At 36.3% G+C, this 20,935-nt stretch overlaps 1 protein-coding gene across 3 annotated transcripts in view; it reads left to right on the forward strand.

The window, feature by feature from the left end:
• The first annotated feature begins 367 nt into the window (after positions 1-367).
• The window catches only part of LOC132151367 (tomoregulin-2-like), a 69,235-nt gene continuing 48,667 nt past the window's right edge, over positions 368-20,935 (forward strand). The window contains exons 1-2 of one of the 3 annotated variants that reach the window (XM_059559476.1): positions 368-967; positions 13,560-13,669. In XM_059559476.1, coding sequence (XP_059415459.1) covers positions 796-967; positions 13,560-13,669 — 282 coding nt within the window. In that variant the 5' untranslated portion in view covers positions 368-795. The remainder of the gene's footprint in view (positions 968-13,559; positions 13,670-20,935) is intronic. The other 2 variants (XM_059559475.1, XM_059559478.1) reach the window with 2 other exon arrangements.

A 20,935-nucleotide genomic window follows, 5' to 3' on the forward strand; every position in this document is an offset into this window, starting at 1 on the left:
TCACGATTCTCAAAACGAATTGTTCAGACCGCTTTGCGGACCCGTGTGACAGGTAAATAGAAAATAATCGACTCAAATGATTCATTCAAAACATTTGTTCGCAAATTGGGTATGTTATTCAGTCGCAAAAGTAACGAAACGTCCTGAGAAATAAGTTAACATAAAAGTCACCAGAAACATTTTTACTCGAGTCAAGTTGAACTGTATTTTCTTTGGTCAAAGCTAAGAATTTAAGTAAACATCTTTTGTAGCTCCCCCCCCCCCCCCAATTACACTCTTGCTTGTGATGCTGTATTACACAGCTCGGTACCCGCTACACCCTCTATAGCCAATCCGCGCAGCCGAAGCGTGTGCCCACCTCTCACCTTCATCATCACCATCATCATCCTCCTCATCCTCACAGTCAGAGCCAGACACCAGCCGAACAAGACACTCTCAGGCAGACCTAATAAAGAAAGAAAGAGAGAGATACTAAAGCCGGCGCTTTCAGACTGTTTTCCATCAGAAAGGATAAATCAACATGATCAACTAGTGGATCCGGACAGCTTTGTTAGGTCCATGCTTGGATGTTTATATCTTTTCATCTCAGCTTTGAGTTTCATCACTGCAGCCGGACACTTCCTATAGTCAAGACAGTCGAACCGCGCCGGTATCAGAGCACATAGATACATGGGGATCATCGCAGCATTGCCCGGAAGATGTGTATCACTGCTTCGCGGCTGAGATCTGTGTCGCCTGCGCTCGTGGGATCGGATCCCTCGGTTCATGTCCCCGTGTCATTCCCGGTGAACTGAGATGGCTCTTTGCGCTGTGCTGCGACAGACACGCAGACCGCGGCAGGAGAATCGGTCACATGTAGTTTTAATTACCACCTATTGGTTTTTTTGTATATTGCCAGTGAAACAACTTTGCGCGTTCCCATCATCGCTGAGCGACTGTCAAACACCCACCGGGTGGAACTGCTCCGGTAAGAGACCTGAACACGCTCCTCTCTCTAACTCTCTCCAACGCCTGAGCACATTTGCGCGTATATTCTAACAAGTTTGTCTGTTTTAATCGAGTTGCATATTATTCATTGAACTGAGGCTTTTAATCAGAGAAACTTAACGCACACTTGTTAGACGTTCAGTCCATCTAAGTGTCTTGGTCAAGATAGGTCATCCCTTACGAAAATTAACGATGGTTTTATGAAAGTAAAAGTTTAGTAAGCAAAGTTTTTTGACGTTTTGATTACCATTTTTATAACCACAGTATTACTACAAATAGCCTATGGTTAAAACGCGTCTTTCTGTCGAATTGTCCTCACACATAAACAAACAACGTATCCGTGTATAGTCCGATTCACGAACAAATGACTCTTTCAATAAATCGCTCAAAAAGACTCAGCGAAACAATTTCGTTTAGCTTGAGTGAACTCGCCGACTCCTTCAGTGCAGGTAGTACTGAATCAACATTTCAGTTACTCACTGAAGTGCAAGTGATTTTGAAACGAAGCACGGTTTGTGTTCTACTGACGATTCAGCAGTAGTAGGCTATCACTTGACTGCAACATTGTAGTTGCAGGCTATAGCCTACATAGAGGGTTTCTCGCATAATATCGTAAAATCTTACATTTTTAAAATACAACATAGCACATCTGACAGGAAGAAAACTTATAAAACTTGTACTGATGTGTACTCTGTCAAGAAATATATATATATATATCTTTATGTAACATGGAATGTACATCTTTGTACCTGTTTTTAACCCTTAAACAGTGCACACTGCATCAATAGTCTAAATTTAGAGTGCATATTAATACTAATACCAATATGAATTCTTTATAAGTAGAAACTGTAAGGCACAAAGGGTGCTGCTCTTGCTGCACAATTTGTAGTCTGGATTGGTCATGCTTAGAGGTAGCTTAGATTTTCAGTACACATAGATGTTTTGACTTAATTATTTGCAAAGATTTCTAACCCCTAGGTTTTACCAGTAGGAATCTGTGCATGTGAAATCTGTGAGGGCAATCATCTGTCCCCAAACAAGTACATCTGGTGCTGCTTTACACTATATCAGTGGAGTAAATGTGGTAAAGGGAGTGCTTGTCAGAGATACTGGGAACAAAGGGCCCCGCTGTGCAATTATGTTTCTCTTTAAATAGCTGTAGGGGGGCAACAGTCTACAAGAAATCTGTTGCACAAACCTTCAGTGGCCTATTTGAGATGATTTGGTGCTTGATCCCCTTCGTAAAACAGTGTAGTCTACTCTCTAGATGTGTCAGTAAGAAATATAATTAAAGAAAAAGAATTAGAGTACAGCAGACCTGTAAATTTGCTGTTGACATGTTCTTCTCTCCCTCACTCTCATTCTGTGTGTGTCAGGCTGGGCTCCGTCGTATCGATTCCTTCCCATCGCGTAACCCCACCACAGTGCTGTCGCACGTGTTGAAAGCAGAGCTTGATAAAATAAGCTGTCAGACAGACAAGGTGCCAGATGGCTGGCTTGACTATATTCCAATACAGATCTATCAGAGTCTATTACACTACAGATCTTTTTGTTGTAAGCTTCTTTTCTCTTTGGCAGACTTACACAGTCATGCAGAATAGTTTAGGCTGGTCACACCACTGGTGAACTACTGTGAGCCTCGAAGAGCAAATAAAGCGATTGTTTGGACGCGTGAAAATCTTGTACAGTGGTGCAATGCTAATCCTTTCTCTTAAACCACATTTTTTCTTGTCTTTTAGTAAAAAGCCTATACTGTACTTATGTAAAATAACAAAAAAATTGTGAGGTTTTTCATGAACTTGTGGAGTATTGTATTATTATTATATTTTTTTTTTTACAAGATTTTTCCTCTGATGTAAACGTATCTTGCTTTGAATATGTTTACTGGGAAACAACACTAAAACATTAAAAAAGAAGATTTATTTTTTTGCAGGCCTATATAACTTCAGTGCATGGAAGAGCACCTGACTTCTTGGGCCTTTCATCTGCAAATTTCTCAAATCTCTGATTCAGACTGGGAAAGACCACCGGGATTAGTCTAATCCTGCACCTCAGCACTTTATTTCTCATTCCTTAGACACTCTGTATGCTAGAGCCTATTTTGATTGTAGAGTATGTGTGAGTGTGTATGAGAGAGAGAGACTGAGAGAGAGAGAAATAGAAAGACTATGAGAGGGGAAGGTCTTCTGGGAGAGCTTGTCTGAGCTCCTGGGCTAATGAGGAAGTTGTGGTGCCCTATTTTGGGTTTCTTGGGGTTTTCCATTCGTCTCTCTCAGTTTTATCCCACCTTTCATGGCATTATTGAGATTTAATCCTGTAGAGCACAGGAAGGATGCCACTACTCAGTCAAGAAAAATGAGGAGGAAGAGAGTTCTCTCTTCTATTTATCTCGGTTCTGCCATCATTAGTTGGCTCAGAGGAGGCATGACTAATGTATGCCACCAGGAAGATGTTGCCGGGCTAATTGAATGGCCAACACAAGAGTGTTTGTGATAAAATAATAATGCAGCTTGGCTCGTTCAGGGAGAAATAGCGAGTTGGTATTGAATCGTCAAGGTTGAGTTGTGTACCTGGAGGTGAGCAGGAGAAATAAAGGACAGTAATCTGAGACGTCCCCCCAGAGTGCACACTCATAAAGCTGAGTGGTTAGGAAGAGCACCATGTTTAAATATGCATGATGGCAGATGTTTCTGTTTTTCATTCTGAACATTGTTATTTCTTCTGTTCTACAATTCCTAAACATTGAAACCAGGCAGCGGTAACATGCTCACACACCTCAACAACATACAAACATAGAAACCTAGACATTACCGGGGAATCAAAATCTAAACCTGCGAAGAAACAAAGGTTTTGGTCTTGTTATGATGCACAATGAATAAGCAATATTAAAGATTCTTATTATAGATTCTTATTATACGCATTTTCCCCAAACTGTAGGGTATTTTGCTGTATATCTTAGAACTGCAAAAGATTTAGAACACAGCCCACAAATATGGATGGGGCTGGAGTGGCCATCTGCACAGAAACAAACATCGAATTCAGTGTTTGAACCGTGATCCCTGCGCACAGGAAGCAATGAACAAACACTGTTAGCCAGATGCATTGGTGCATTTCAATGCTCGGCCAGTCTTTCGCAAGGACAAGTTTAGATGTTTTCCAACCAGCTTTGTATTGTTAAAATGTCTCCATGTTACCTATGCCCAGAACTTCCAATTCATTTGTCAGCTATAGTTAAAATGCAAAAAGCATTATCCGTCAGACTATTTAAATTTTTCTACTCCAGCTCACAAACAATTGGATCAGTCCCAGAACATTATAGGTGTTGAAGTTTTGCTAAATCCCATCTTATCGGCGGTAAATTAATCCTTTAAACTTAAAGTACATCATTAGAATAGAACATACATTTGGTTGAAGAAAATAATAGTAAATTGTAAACAGAGCTGAAACAATAAGCATACATTAATCCTACATTAATCTCATTTCAAAATGAATATGCACACACATTCATAAACTTAGGCCGGAACTTCATAGGGTAAGATTCATAGCTTCACTGGGAGTATTTTTGTGATTTGGGTGTAAAAGCTTGGCGATGCATCTTGATGAGATTTGATGCATGGCATAGCTTTTTTTAAATGTAGTAAACTGTCAAATCACTTGCCTTGTATAGCATTATTCTCACTGGCTCACACTTTGCATAGTAAAAAGGTTGTTTGAAAGTAAATAAATAAACCTTGAGAAGATTTTGTGACGAAAGAAAGTGTATTGAAAGTCTCAATGAGTGTATTTACATCTTAACAAAATGCTGATAGTTGTGAAAATCAGCTAGACTTTGTGAGGTTACACTGAAAAGTATAATGTTTAAGTATACATAACACAATGCTTGCTTAATCAATATAACATTTTTAAAATATTTATTATTCCATTTTTCTGACTAAAATTATTATTTTAATGAACATGCAAATACACATACTAACATGCAGGACCAAAATCTGCACTGATTTGGAATTAAATTCTTTGGAATGGTTATTCAATTGTAAAATCTGAGCTCAAAAGCTCTCTGCGGCATGTGGACACAAATTAAAAGTGGGACTTATAATATCAAATCAGTCATGTTTTGATTTGGACATGATTTGTTTCGTAATAAAAACAGATCTTTTTCTTAAGCAGAAGTGAGTGAAACCAGATGAATTAAAGAGGAAATACCTTCAAGTTGAAAAACTCATCACGTCTTTAAGGTCAGCCTCTCAGGCAAAGTTTTCCCTCCATTTTCAATGTAGTAAAAAGGTTGCTCTGCTTTGGAATACTGTATGTGGAATTCATGTGGGCTTCTTCATTCGTTAAATTAACACTTGTAATAGAATTTTCTGTATTATGGGAAAGAAGTTATGCCCTTGAAACGTTTCAGATATTAATGTGTTTAATTTTGTCAGTGCATGCTCTCTGCTATCCAAGCTTGCAATGCGACCAGATAAAATCTTGAGCGAGTGTGATTTGTCTGGCTAGACAGGACAGACAGGAAACACTGTTCATTCGATCGGTACTTATGGGCAGCTGTCACATGCAGCCATATGGTGGTGAAACGGAGCTCGACTCCCAGGGGACTTTTGGTCAATCCTCCACAGGTGTGCCAGAAGGTGCGAAGTTCAGTCCTTATTAACCTTGTGCACACAAACACAGTATTCCAAAGTTACCTACAGAAAAGTCACAGACAGAGCTGCATCATTCATTTAACATGGTTTCTGTTCCTGCTTGTCTATTTTGAAAAATCAAAGCCAAAGAGCCAATGGTAGATTTATGATGAGGGTATAAATACTACACTAATGGCCGGTCTATTCTTACTGGACCATCTGTTACGAGAGACAGGGTAGTGCTCACTTACATGCATTTGTTACCAACATGGGCATCAACAACTATCAGTGACTGAAGCCACAGCTCAAAAATAACTTCTGAAATGCTGAAATATTACTGTATGGGAAAATCTGCTTACTACAGTTACAATTTGTACCAATTTGTGACCATTGTTCTTTGATGGTCATTGGGTATAAGCTTACATGAAAGCCTGTGGATTCACCAAAATGGGAACATGGTTTGTATAACATTAGCTACAAGTTATTAGCTGTTTGATAGTGTAGTCAAGCCAAAGTCTAATGATATCAATTATGTGTGAGATGTTGTGAGTGATACATAAAATGCATTACGATTTTCTGAAACTTGTAGATGGCCCTGTATAACCTATACAAGTTTGTTTCTTCTGCTCAATGCAAAAGAAGAAAATTTGAAGAATGTTGGTAACCAAACAGTTGCTGGTATCCTTTGACTTATAGTATGTAAATAAATATCATAGCTGTTGAATTATTATATTATGGAAGTCAATGGCTACCATCAATTGTTTGGTTACCAACATTCTTCAGAATTTCTTCTTTTGTGTTCAACAGGAGAAAACATATGGGTTTGTAGTTAATAATAACAAAAAATTTTATGGATGAACTATCCCTTTAACTGTGTGAAAGATGAGCTGTGTGTATGGACTAATTTGCATATTCAATTCAACCAATGTGAAAGTTATCTAAAAAGAATAAAAGGTGTGACATGGGACTTGGTTCTTGGATCCATTGGTTGTTTATTTGGACAGGGCCAGATCTGAATGTGAGCTTACAGTAGATTCTAAGAAAAGGGTGCAGCACACAGACAAAATGATTGGAGAAGATAAAAGTATGACTTTTTCATTAAAAATAATACTGTAAATATGTACACCCAAAAAAAAAGGAGGCTATGCATGGTACTGTTTGAAATATGATCATTAGGATGCATCTAGAAAATATACAGGTTGAATTTCCATTTCTTGTCAACTTTAAGTTCATCCCTGTTATAGCACTGCTACATTAGGACATTGCATTGTATTTTGCACAGTTGATGTTAAAAATAGTTCAACCATTAAATGTGATCTCAGATAAATGATTTTGAAAATATGTAGTTCTGTTTATCTCTGCTTTTATGAAACACCACCAGTGTCATGAACAATTAGTCCGTCTGTTGAATTGAGTCTGCTTAGGACCTCGGGGGTAGCCATTTATAATGTCTGATCAAACAGAAGTGTGTAATGCATATAAAAACACATTATTGATTGTATAGGCTAAGCTAGCAGGCTAATGGGCTAGTAGTGCTCTAAGTACACTAAACAGTTAGCTTGCAAAACATAAGCTAAATGAGAAAACACAGAGACTGAGAAATGCTTAATTTTATCAACTTTAGCTTCAGTTATATTATGTGTAACATAATTTGAAAGACATTAATGATTATGATAAAATAGTTCAGACAATGCCCTAGCAGTTTGGTTGGATTTCTAATCAAGGAATGAACCGATAAAAAAATCTTCAGTCAATTAAATTGCTTTGAGGTCCTTTGGGACTTGATTCATTGGGCAAAACCAATTGTTCATGACACCAATCTTTGATTAGTATGCAGATTTGAAAAAAGAAAAAAAAAAAAACATTTTTTAAAAAGAATTAAGTTTTTCTGCTTTCATAGCTACCCAGAAGTTGTCGGTTCAAATATCTGACTGAAGTTATCTTAAAATGAAAGATGGATTGGATTTCACTTTTATTTTCTATGAAATAAATCATTTTAATGCTTTCTTTACCCCACATCTATAAAATATTTCACATTGCACAGCATAATATAATGTCTCTGTTCATACAACAGTGAGCTGGTAGCAGTAACTCACATTAGTATGAGCTTTAGGTTACTCTACTGCAGATGCTCAGTAGCTTTGCACCCTGCGGGTTAACACTACTCATCCATTTGCATATTCATTTAGCAGATGCTTTAGTTCAAAGAAACTTTGCCCCAAGTTCATTAACACAACTTATGCAAGCACAGATTTCTTATGATGTGTTGTTTGTCAGCAAATGTTCAGATATCTCTGGTGTCATCTTTGGTGTACTTTCAGGTCTTGTTGTCATCACTAATTCCTATGCCACTTCCTGTGTGATGTTAAGTGTTGGCCAACCTAACTAAACGAAGTCGCTTGCTGAGCTACCAAAAAAAATAGTTTCTTTAAAGAAAAAGAAGCATCACAGCAAAAGAAAACATTTTAGTTGTGCACTGATAAAAATGATTTTGTGGTGAAGCAAATACTACATAAAACAAATGCAATTTCTACATTAAATAATTAAGTTCAGGCAAGAATTAAAAAAAAGTAAATTCTATATTACTAATCAATTTATTCTTGTAGAAATTAAAGTTTGAAATTATAAACATATTTTACTTGGAATTGTTTCATATGTTTACAAGGATTCTTTGAGTATATATCGAAGTTATGATCCCATTTTTCCCATCATGCACTGGGGCATAAATAATTAAAAAGTTTAACATTTTTACTGTTTTCGAGTTATGGTTTTGTTGTTAGGTTTAGTAACTTACTGTTTTGTGATATCTGGAGTTAATTTTCTACTCAAAATGTTGTTTTCTAGAGCTATCTTGTTTGAGTAAATTATATAAACTGTATCTGAGGGTAATGTACTTGAGGATTGCGTATTTAAGAAGATAACTAGATTGATATTACTCATCGAACTCTAACTGGCCATGTTAAATTTACTCAGTTCCCTTGCTAAATCTACCTAACTTAGTTGAGTAGTAGATTTTCTTAATTCAATACTTAAGTTTACTTAAAATGTATGTGTGCAGAAACTTGCGAGATAAAAATAAAGTAAATCTACTTATTGTTTTTTTTCAGTGTGGGCTTGCAGGCTGAATTAGACAAAAAGACAACTAGGCTATATTGTAGCCTGTTTCGCCAATGAAAGTTAGTTCTTTTTAATGAGCCAATCAAAATGAGTCACAAATGAGTCACAAACAAACTCTGAAAGGTCTCACTTACACACTGAAATAGTCAGAGTGGATGCCAAATTAACATCTGACTCACTTGCTGAACCGCAAGCCATTACTTTCAGTCAAATTCGATTCGAAATAAAAGATGTAACATACTCTAATGGACAAAGATGTTCTTCTGCTTGCGAACACTGACCTACAAACAGTATATTGACATCTAAAGCTTATTTATTTTTATTTTATTTTTGTACCTATTTTTATTCCAGTGCTGTGTAATGTTTGTAAATACTCTTCATGAAGGCTTTTATCAGTAGATATGTGACTAATCATTGTATCATGTAACACAATTGAATTAGCCATATATATATATATATATATATATATATATATATATATATATATACTTCATTGTAGAACATTAATAAAAGGAGGTCTTTTAAATACTATCAAGTTAGCTTGTTTTTATCCTGCTAACTCTGTGTAATTTGCATAATGTAATACACAAAACAAAGACGTTTCAAATATTTTGTATATTTTAAGCTTTGCTCATATTTACTGAAATCTGCTGAGGAGAAAATCATGCTACGCTTAAAACAACAACAACAAATACTATGAAATTTAAATGTTCATCTGACTGATCATTCAAATTATTAAAGGGAAAGATCTTGTAAAAGATGAATAATATAAAATGTATTTAAATGTGAGCATGGGTATATAACTAAACATGCGACTCAAAACTTAAGGAACTAGAATCATGAAAAATGATGTTTTCAATAGACTTTTCTATAGTAAATAGATTGAGCTGAAAAATCTGCAAGCTGATTTCTCCTGTGAAGCACTGAATCCACTGAATGAGATGAATAGAAATGGAAGTGACCCCAGCGGTGGAGTACCACTCTGAAATTCTTTATTGTGTTGCGTTTGCAGTGTCATATGGTATGTGTGTGTATGTGTGTAGTCTTTCTCTTCCACTCAGCCTGCTTGTCTCTGGTTCATTATCATTCCTCACAGACTTACTTATCCTGAGACTTTGGCTGCTTGTCTTGTTCCAGCACTGCTGCATCACTCTGTGCCACCTCCCTCCTCATCTCTCCCTCTCTCTAACACACAGACACACGCGCACACACCCACTCGTTTGTCTCGGCTAAGTAGTCTGCACCATCACTGAGGATGATGAGCTGCACAGCCAGACACAACGATCTGGCAATATTTAAATTTTATGCATGTCTCATCTCAGCGAGAGAAATCATACGGCCCATCTGTGCTCTGCGCGTGCTCTCTCTCTCTCTCTTTTTTGTATCTTGTTTTCTCTCTTTTCTCTTCTCATTAATTTGAACACAGGTCAGTTTGTCTATATGAGTATCATATGTTTATCTGTATCAGCATTTCTTTTTCTTACAAAGCTTTTCCGGATCTCAAAATCTTTTCCAATAATTCTGCAAAACCTGCCAGACATAGTTATTTACATGTTTTTGAAAAGTTTTGAGCACAGCAGGATTTTCTCTTCAGATCTATTCAGTAATGAGAAAAGCTGAAAATAAACAAAGAATTTTAAAATTATTCGTGTTGTGCATTAAATTTGCAACATGTTATGTAAATCACACAATGTTAGAAGGATCAAAACAAGCTAAAAATATGAAGATTATATATTTACAGAGTTCATACTTTATTTATACAATATTAAAAGTTCAAAGAAAAAAAGTATCTTATGTTCACCAAGTTTGGAGGTAAAATAGTGGCTAAACTCGAGAGGTTGTTGATCTGAATGTGAGAACTTGTCATATTAATATTTGTATTTGTAAGTTGAAATTTACACTCACAGCTCTGATGTGAAAAGCTGAATCTTTCAATTTGCACACACAGACAATAATCAAAACACCCGTGTTCTGAATTGGAAGTTGCACATTAATAGTTACAAATGTGTAAAATGACATTTGCACAAATAAAATGACGGAGACAAATGTTTACGACATATTTACTTTTGCACTTTACTTAAATTTTGCTGCACTATTTCAAGTCAGCACTTACAACCTCTCAGATCTGGCAGTACAAGTTCAAATCCTAGGGATTTGACTTTTGCGGTATTCCTGTTGCAAAACTCACTTGTACTTACAGATGTGAGAGAGCAGAGCCTGAGGTGGGGCTGTGGTGCAAATGAAGACATTTTATTGGTCGATGCCTGTCCAATGAACAACGCTAGCCATCGTGACTTGCCAAGAAAGAAAGATGTTTTTTTTTATTTATCAGTTATTTGTAAAACACTGCAAACTATTTTCACTGAATATCCTTAGCTTTGACAGGATTTTAAGACACTAGATTCATCTTGTCATTCAGGTATTATATTGTAGACAAATAATGCAACATCTTTCATATGTATATCCCACTGCATATCACAGTACCAGAGTTGCGACATAACTGTTGTTTTTATTTTTGACGATGAGGCGGGGCCTAGAGCCGTGGGAACAGAGCGAGGCCGGTGGAGTGATTGTGAAATGAGTGACACCTGCTCCACTCATCGGTCTTGAGTCCCACGGAGGAGATCGGAAGGATAAGGAAGAGGAGCGACGACATTGAAGGACTAGAGAGGACCAGGCCTGGGTTTTATTTTGTGTTTGGTATTTGTTAGTGCGTGACAGTCGTCCGTGAGGGGCTGTCGTGCTGTTTTGTATTTATTTTATTATTAAAGTTTCATTTTGAATGTTCGCCGGTTCCCGCCTCCTTCTTTATACAAATGCATTCGACATTCAAAATGGAAACTTTAATAATAAAATAAACACAAAACAGCGCGACAGCCCCTCATGTTGTAAGTGCCGACTTGACATTGTGCAGCAAAATTGAAGTAAAGTCCAAAAATATATATGTCGTAAACATTTATGAATGTCAATTTCTTTATGTGAATGTCATTCTACACATTTGTAGCTATTAATGTGCAACTTCCAATTCAAAACATGGGTGTTTTGATTATTGTCTGTGTGTGCAAATTGAAAGATTCAGATTTTCACATCAGAGCTGTGAGTAAAAATTTCAACATACAAATACGAATGCTAATATGACAAGTTCTCACATTCAAATCAACCTTTATAACCAAGGCTGCATTTGTTGTGGACTTCCTTGTGTCAGTGTGTCAATATGTATTGCAACTTCATTAAATAGTGCTGAAATGTATCCTATGTGCAAAAGTTTCAACTTTTGAGTGGTTTTTCAACCCACTTTAGTAGTGCTCAAGTAAATAAATAAAAGTTTAACATTTGAAAATGATGAAATTAAAATAAAATTAAATATGAATATAGGTATTTCACGGATGTAAAATATATTTTTTTAAAGACTCAATATTTCGATTTATTCCCCCCCAAATCATGCAACCATATAATATACTGTATTTACAATAAGCTATACTGTTGAATGCACAATTTTTGCATATTTTCATCAGACAGTGTAGCATAGACACCCTAATGAAGGCATGTAGCCGCAACGCATAGATGTACCTCTCACCAAAAGAGTTTTAACGTATAAAGCCAGTGATGCAATAAAGGCTTTTTAACTTTTCACTACAATTCGAGTGCCTTGGAGTTCTTGTCCTTAAATATATACTATCCCATACAACCAAAGGGCACCGAGATTTCATACCCCATGCAGCACTTCTTGATGCATTCAGTGTTTTAAAGAATATGCAAAGTGTTTATTGTAAAATTGTCTTATTTTATGACAATAATTTTTTTTTGTCAATCTTATTTAAAATATGCTTAAGTTTGTGAAAACTTAAGAAAATGTATTCCTTGAGAGTATACTAATTTAACCTTTTAATTCATATAAATTATATTACCTGAAATATACTTTAAAAAAAATAAGTTTAAGGATTTCAAATATACAATTAATACAGTGTGGTAAAGGGTCAGTGTGGTTCCATGTTGTAATGTTATACAGTGTGACGTGGATGCTCAGCTCATCCTGTTCCTTGACTTGCAGATGGTGGAGCTTATGAAATATTCATCCTGGATCATCCTGTTCATCTTTGTGTTTACAGAGAGAAGCCTTTGAGTTAAATTTAGGCTCAATGCATTGTATGTTATAGACAGATATGGAAGTTTATTTGTGTAACGTGTCACACATTTAATGGTTTTGGAATCTGTCTTTTTCCTAATCATGCTAATGGTTTATCCATCTGGGTCTTACTTTTGTTTGTAGTAGTGAGAGATTTCCCCTTAGAAGACGATTCAGCAATATTGCAAACAGGTTATCTGTTGTCAACTGTATGTCTGCATGAACAACTCTTCATTTATGCTGACAAAAAATAAAAAACCTCTGTAAGATTCATACACAGGGCTGTTATGACCTCAAACCAGGGACATGCTCTATTTTATCAAAGCACCTTTTATAACAGAGTATCTATTGTTTACAACTGCTTTAGCTTGAATATACTCTATCCAGCTTGGAACCAAAAGTCCTTTTGTCCCGAGGAAGTAATTCTGTGAGGTTGTTTCACACCAATGATGTGTTTATTCAGATTTAATATACTACAGTTTTTCATCTGACCGCTGGTGCACTTAGGGAAAGGAAGAAAATTCAAAAGAAGACCATTTATTTGAAATAGAAATATTTATAACATTATAAATGTCTAACCATTATTACTGTTATAGTCACCATTATTTCAATATTAATAAAAACGACCTTTAATATGTAGCATGTTTTGGATAATATCTGTTTGTAATCTATAACCTATATTTGTGTTTATTTCATGACAGGGTTTGAAGAGCAGGACACTGATCTTTTTCTGTGTGACACAAACACATGCAAGTTCGACGGCGAGTGTCTGCGAATCGGGGACACGGTTACATGCATTTGTGATTTTAAGGTAGGAATCTGTGTTCCTCACTCATTAGCACCACATGTTTAACGTGGGACCTTGTTAAAGGCAGTAACACACGCGGAGTAAACAAACTGTCAGAAATTAAAATACACCTCCACATACCTTCTCACAGAAAAAAACACACACATTCTCTCGCTCGGTCAGAGTGCTCCGCTTCAATCAGACATCGTGCATCTGTGTCTTGTTGCAGGCCAAGCTGCATCACTCAGGTAAATAACATTATCTGTCTGCTAGCGTAGCATGCAGGGGGGAATTTCCTTTGATGCATCTGCTCGATCGCCCAGCCAAGCTTGGCACAAAGATGCCTTGTGCACTTAAGAAGGGTCATGCTGCTTTCATTTCTGCCCTTAATAAAATTGAGCGGCACTAACACTAGTCTGGGGCCATGTGAGTGCCTCTAGCTGTGGTGGGGAGGGTTATCGGTTAAGTATCATGCGCCGCAAGAGATGGTACCCAGGCGTGTGTGGGGATGCCCTACTCCTGCGGTTGGACGCCCTGCTCTGCCCTGTCTCCAGACTCCCAAACAGAAAAATGTGTAAGAGCGAGATGAATGGATGTGATTCGCACAAGTTCACTTACAGACATGCTATTGATCCAACTCTCATACTCGGAGAGACAGAGCGAAGGACCAAAATTGAAGGCGGTCAGTCTCTTTCTGGACCACTAGCAACACCAAATGGTACTGCAATCTGTTTGTTCAAGTGACCTGACTGAGGCAGGTATAAAAAAAAATGCAAATTTAACTAGTATGTGTTTGGGAGTGGAACAGTGGAGGGTGATGGTGAGTGTCTGAAATAATTTATTGAACTGTTTTTAATTTGACATGGCACCTTATGAAAAGAACACTCATAGCCTGAGATGTTTAAAAATGTATCTGACACATACAGACCAGACTTTAATAAACAATCACAGACAAAAAAGCAATTACACATCTTGTGTGAACACTTTGCTCGTATATAATACAATACCTATCATAAGTTTGGGGTCTTTTGAAAGAAGTCTGTTGTGTTCAAAATGGTTGAATTTATTTGACATATTAAATATATTAATATATTAAAATTGTAAAACATTTGTACAATTTAAAACAAATGTTTTCTATTTTTGAATATAATTTAAAATGTAATTTATTCCTGTGATACAAAACTACATTTTCAGCATCTTTACTACAGTCTTCAGTGTGACCTTTCAGAATCATTCTAATATACTGATTTGGTGTTAAAGAAACATTTATAATTACTATTACTATAAATGTTACAATTAGTGTACAGCTTAAATTGTGCGGAAATCATAATAAGACAGTTCAAAATAACTGAATTGATTGCAATCAGAATTCTTCTGTAAGATTATAAATGCCTTTAATGTCACATTTGATAAATTGAATGAATCCTTGCTGAATAAAATTACTCCAAACTTTTGAACAGTAGTGTATATGTGAATTTGAAATACTCACCTATATGCCCTGTGTGCGGTGGCTGTCGGTGTACCTGCATAAATGTCAAGCAAAGTGCTTTTTCTCTCTTTAATTGATCCTTGCACTCTAGCCATCTGTCTTGCAATGTGTGATCAAATGGCTATGTGCAAGAGTCAAAGCAATATATAATATCTGGTCTGGCATGGCTTTGAGTGTGTCATGTTCTAATTTAGAAATGCAACACGCTGAAAAACATACACTGACACTTTTTTAAATTACACATCTGTGCATGTAACTGTCTTACAATAATGGATCTGAGACAGGAACCAGTACAAGAGTAGAATTCATGCACAAAGCTCAAATCAGTAATTGGGAAAATGGAAATTTACTGGTTCAACAGATCATTGAATGATGTCCAATTTCCTGTTGAATGCATCGTTGTTGAAGAATATATATATATATATATATTTCCTTACCTGCCCCAACCCGACCCGCGGGTTATGAGGCGGCCTATTTTAATTCAGCTATCAAACTGCCCAGCTATTTCACTTCAGCACCGCATTTCAAACACACACACATGCGCGTGCAAATGAGGATTAGCACATGTAGCCAGTGAAGTCTCTATCCACAAACAGACGTACATAGTCATTGCACTTTAACAAGTAATCTGAACGGCCTATATATGTGCACTATTTTAAAACGAGCCCTCACTAACTGAGTTTAATACCACAGTTATGTTCGAATGCATCTCATTCTTGTTTCTGTGGCGGTGCGTTGGTCTAGTCATGAGGCGCGCAGTCCGGAGCACTGTATGACTGATGCATTAGTTCAATTCAACTTTACTCCAAATATATGAACTTCTTTTGAATACTTTATATTTAACGTGTTCGTTTATGTCCAATATTAGTGTTAAACTGATGGACTTTAAATGAAATCTACTATTGATTTTCACTGTTGACTGATTTTGAAGAACATTAGACTGCTAACTTCCATGCACAGATGTGGCAAATTTGTCACAGGATGCGCGATATGACAGTTGCGTTCGACTATATATGAACTAGCTGTTTTAAATTATTTTTATATTTAAAGTTAGTTCATCAGTATGTTTTAAAGTATATTTTTAGATTATTGATGATTCCATAGGCTCCAATCACATAACAATGTGATTAATTACAGTTAATTGAAGACAATAATGCGATTAATCGCAATTTAAAAAAAAGAAATTATTGTTTCCCAGCATTAATATATATATATGTGTGTGTATATGTATGTATGTATGTATGTATGTACAAGGAGCATTTTACTAAAGACAATTTATTAACAAAGAAATGTTTTTAGATTAGAGAAAGAAAAGGAGTATTTCTTGAATGTGTGTGTGTAGAAGTGATGCTCAGACACACTGACCCTTCTATCACCTACTTGTATATGGTCACTTAGGGCCTTGCAGCCACAGTAAAAACAACACAAACACACATTTTTACACACGAATGGCTGGGAAGGTGGGAATTTTTGTGTTTGACATGTCTTCCCCTCTCCTCTCTCTGCATACACACACACAGAGGCGTCGTGCCCATTCGAAGTGAGGGGGCACGTGCCCCCTCAGATTTCTGAGCCAAGTGGATTTTAAATGCAGCTTCCAAACGAAAAAAAAAAAATTGCAGAATAATATTTTTTATATATTTGATACAATCACAGCGGTGTGATTAGATCGTTCAGTGCACCGCATCAGCTGCTAAATTCAAATCTGCGTTCGCTGGCTGGCGCTGAGCCAGAGACAGACGCGTTCGTACAACGCTTCATGATAACCAATCAGAAACTATTCTGTTGCGCTTATGGATGCAATGGCCAATCAGAGACGTCCAGAAGAGTCATCACTGAAACGCAGTGTTTTGTTCACTTGCTCCCTGACTGAATTATTTAGCGAATTCTCTCATCAGAAACAACAAAAAGTGCAGATGTGCGTACGAATGTAAGTAAGATATCCGTTTCATAATGTAAAGTGCTTCTGTGCATAATGTAAAGTGCTGGGAGTTTTTGAGAGTGCCTGAACTCTGGCTAGACTGAATGAAAATGTTTTTTGATAATGTAAATGTTCTTTACTCTCTGTAAAATGAAAGTGTTAAAATAAGTATCTTACAATATTGTTATTAAAATTTACATTAAATGCAAATTCAGTCGTATTAAAAATATTTTATGGCATGATATGGCACTTAAGTAAAAAGTCAGGTTTTTATGTGTAGTTAATAGATTACACTACATTTCCATATATTGATCAAATAGCAATCTATAAAGGTGCAAAACGCGTTTACCTACACATATTTGAGAAACGAGATATTTCCTGATATATTAAGCATGTTTGGAATTGTTTTGAATAAAAAGGAAAAAATGTAAATAAAAAAAATAAGCTTATATCAGTTATACAGTGCTTTCGTAGAATGACTTATACCCCCGACCCCCCCCCCCCCCAAAAAAAAATGTGCCCCCTCAAAAATCATGAATGCATGACGCCCCTGCACACACACACACACACTCATGTTTGTTTTTGTGAAAAGTAGGGACATCCCATAGATGTAATGGTTTTTATACTGTACAAACTGTATTTTCTATCGCCCTTCACCAGCCCTACACCTAACCCTAACCCTCACAGGGAACTTTGTGCATTTTTACTTTCTCAAAAAAACTAATTCTGTATGATTTATAAGTGTTTTAAAAAATGTGGACATGTGTCCTTATAAGTCACCATCTCCTTGTAATACCTGTGTCATACCCATGTCATTATACAGAGTTGTGTCCTGATATGTCACAAAAACAAGAACACACACACACACACAACAGACAGAGGCCATCACCTTGGCAGTGTCCTAATGAAGTGATATGAAGGACTGAATGCTGTAGCTCAATAATTTTAGCGATAGCTTCCATTAGGAGCCACTAACAAAGTAACCTACACACACACGTCACACACACACAGCTACATGCTAACTGACTTCTGCCCAGCCCATTTTACTTACCCCTCTCACTTTCTCTCCTTTTCCATCACTCCTTCACAAATCCAGCGTCCTTTAAAGGAATGCTACACCCAAAAAATTTAAATTATTTACTAACCCTTCAAACCTGTGCACTGTTGACACGCCAGCATATATATCTATATATATATATATATATCTATATATATATATATATATATTACTTTAACTCATCAAATTTATTCCACAAACGTCTGTTTAATTATATTAGATACAACTTAAGTTAGTTTAATATAAATATATATTGTAAATGAAATAAATAATTTCATCCTTTTTTTTGCAAACATTTTTTCTAACGAAAAGAAAATGATGGCTTTTCCACACATAATCATGACATTGTGGTGTCATTTATCTCTTAAATATGATATTTCAAACATCACTTGAACACACCATATAGCTTGGCACATTAGTCTAGAATTAATGTGCAGGTGTGCAATTGTGAACATATCATCTGTTTAATGTTGTTCATCCAGTCGTATTTGTAATGTATTATTCTGGAGTCATTTGTTTTTGATTGTTACATAATGTCAAGCTGTTTTGGCACTGAAACCGAGCTTATCATTAGTTAATAATCTTATTGTCTGATTTGTATTTATAAATTTAAATCTAAAGAGTTGGATATAATTTGATATAAAAATAAAACAAAAAATCTAATGAGATCATTCCATTTTGAAAGCATTTAAGAGACTGCATTATTAAATGTTCCTGTAGTAATTACTGTAGTTTTGGGTCTGAAGCTTCTTTTGCAGCATATGATACATCTAACAATGAGACTGGATGGTAAAAGATGCCTGGTTGTGCGAGGACACAGTGAGGGATGCAGTTCTACAGAGCAGAAAAACGATATGAGAGATAGATGAGAGAAGTAAATGGAAGAACAGGAAGAAAGAATTTCTCTTAATGACATGTTTTAATATCCTCGTCAAAAAGCGGCTGCTGGTTGAAGATGTATGAGGAAACAGCAGTTATATCATCTTTCCTTTCTCCCTATTCATCCTTCACTGCATATAGTATCCATTTTCTAATTTCAGACTTTCAGTTCTCTGCAACTTTCTGCTCAGTGTTTCATTCATCTCTCCATTCTGTCAATTGCTCATCACATGTTGGAGCTCTCACTTTCACTCTTTCTTTTTGCTAATATAGATATTAAATGTTTGAGTCTCATCTTTAAAGCAATGCAGTGTTTTCTTTTAGAAAATGCATATATTTACCTGCACAACAAAGTCTGTACGATTGAAAGTGTGCATGTGTGTGTGTGTGTGTGTGTTGAAGATAAGTGCAGTGATTAAATCAATTGCTACATACCCACACACACAGGCACACACCTGTTGAAATCATGTAGCATCTGCCTCCAGCTGTAGATCCTATGTCTTTTGTCTTTCTAATTTATTTTGTTGATTTGCCTCACACATCTGTATCAACTTACACAGTTCAGATAGATATATGAGTCTTTCCATTAAAAGCATTGCAAATCATGTGATTCCAACAGCAATTCTTCAAGCAGCTTCATAAATTAAAGCAAAATGTATATTGTGGGGGTTCTAAAGTCATAGGTTAAGCACACCCTCACACAAATGTTATTTTTCATATTATTTTTGAAACACTACCAACAAAAATTCAAATGCAAAGCTTAATGGGACTTTGTCACCTCAGGCTCACTGGAAAAATATGCCTGTTTCTTCAAAATGATATTACATAGCTATTTATATATTTGCACCAGAATTACTTCTTACAGTGAATTATGAAGTGAGTGCCACTAAAAGTGCAAATGAACATGTTGAATGTATCAAGGCAGTTTTGAATGAAATGTCACTGGTAAATCGCTAATGCTCTATTGCATTTGAAAATAATAAACCCAACCGATAGTGTTAACAAAAGCAAATGTGAGATAAAAACACATTTGCTGAAGCAACCATGCCATTTTAGTTTGCTTCTACTAGTCCGTGAGCTCTTTTATCGGTACTCGTGTTTAACGGGACTGGTACCAAGCACCTCGTACCTCAAATGCTGTTGTAGCAGGTAAGCTAGCGAGCAAGTTTACTATATCAGAAAAACCATACATATGGAAAAGGTTATGTAATGAAAACCTCAAATTGTTTATAGTTTATAAATAATGCACTATGGAAAAAGTGCTTATATATATTATGAAATTGACCATTTCAATTGACAACAAAGATAAGATTGCCATTGCCTCTATATTTCAAAAATCCACCCTGCATCACTGCAAAGTATATTTCGGTGGACATTTCAGACAGTTTCACTGTGTTCTGATACATTAAATCACCTTCTCCGATATTTATGGCTGGTTGCCTGTGATTTTATAAATCACACTAGAGATTTCAAACTATCAAAGAGTCACCTTCCCTCCTGTGTCTCTGTTTTGTCCTTCTCACTTTTGCTGTCTTTTACCCTCAGGCTGTTAGTCAGCAGTTCTGGGTTTGGTGTGCATGTGTGTTTCCACTGATTTTACAGTGTGTTTGCTGTGTGTCAGTTGTGTGTGCGTTTGTGTATTCAGATAGATGGATGGCCTCTTGTTTAATGGCTGATGTAAATAACCTCTATCTGATTCTGTGGGGTTGATATACGAGTGAAACTGGTTCACCTTCTGTGTTCTTGCCTCTGGGTGACCTGCTTCCTCCAGACACCACACCACAGCTGGCCATAATGACACCAGCGGTCTTCTGTGTGTGTGTGTGTGCTGTAGAATGTAATAGCAGCCATTCTTTCACTCTTCACTGCCTGCATGCAGATACACTCAGAGAGGTGTCTTATGTTTCAGAATGCAAATGTAATTAAAATTTGTCCTCATCTGAT

The sequence above is a fragment of the Carassius carassius genome, chromosome 10 (assembly GCF_963082965.1).
Source record: "Carassius carassius chromosome 10, fCarCar2.1, whole genome shotgun sequence".
NCBI classification, from domain to species: domain Eukaryota; kingdom Metazoa; phylum Chordata; class Actinopteri; order Cypriniformes; family Cyprinidae; genus Carassius; species Carassius carassius.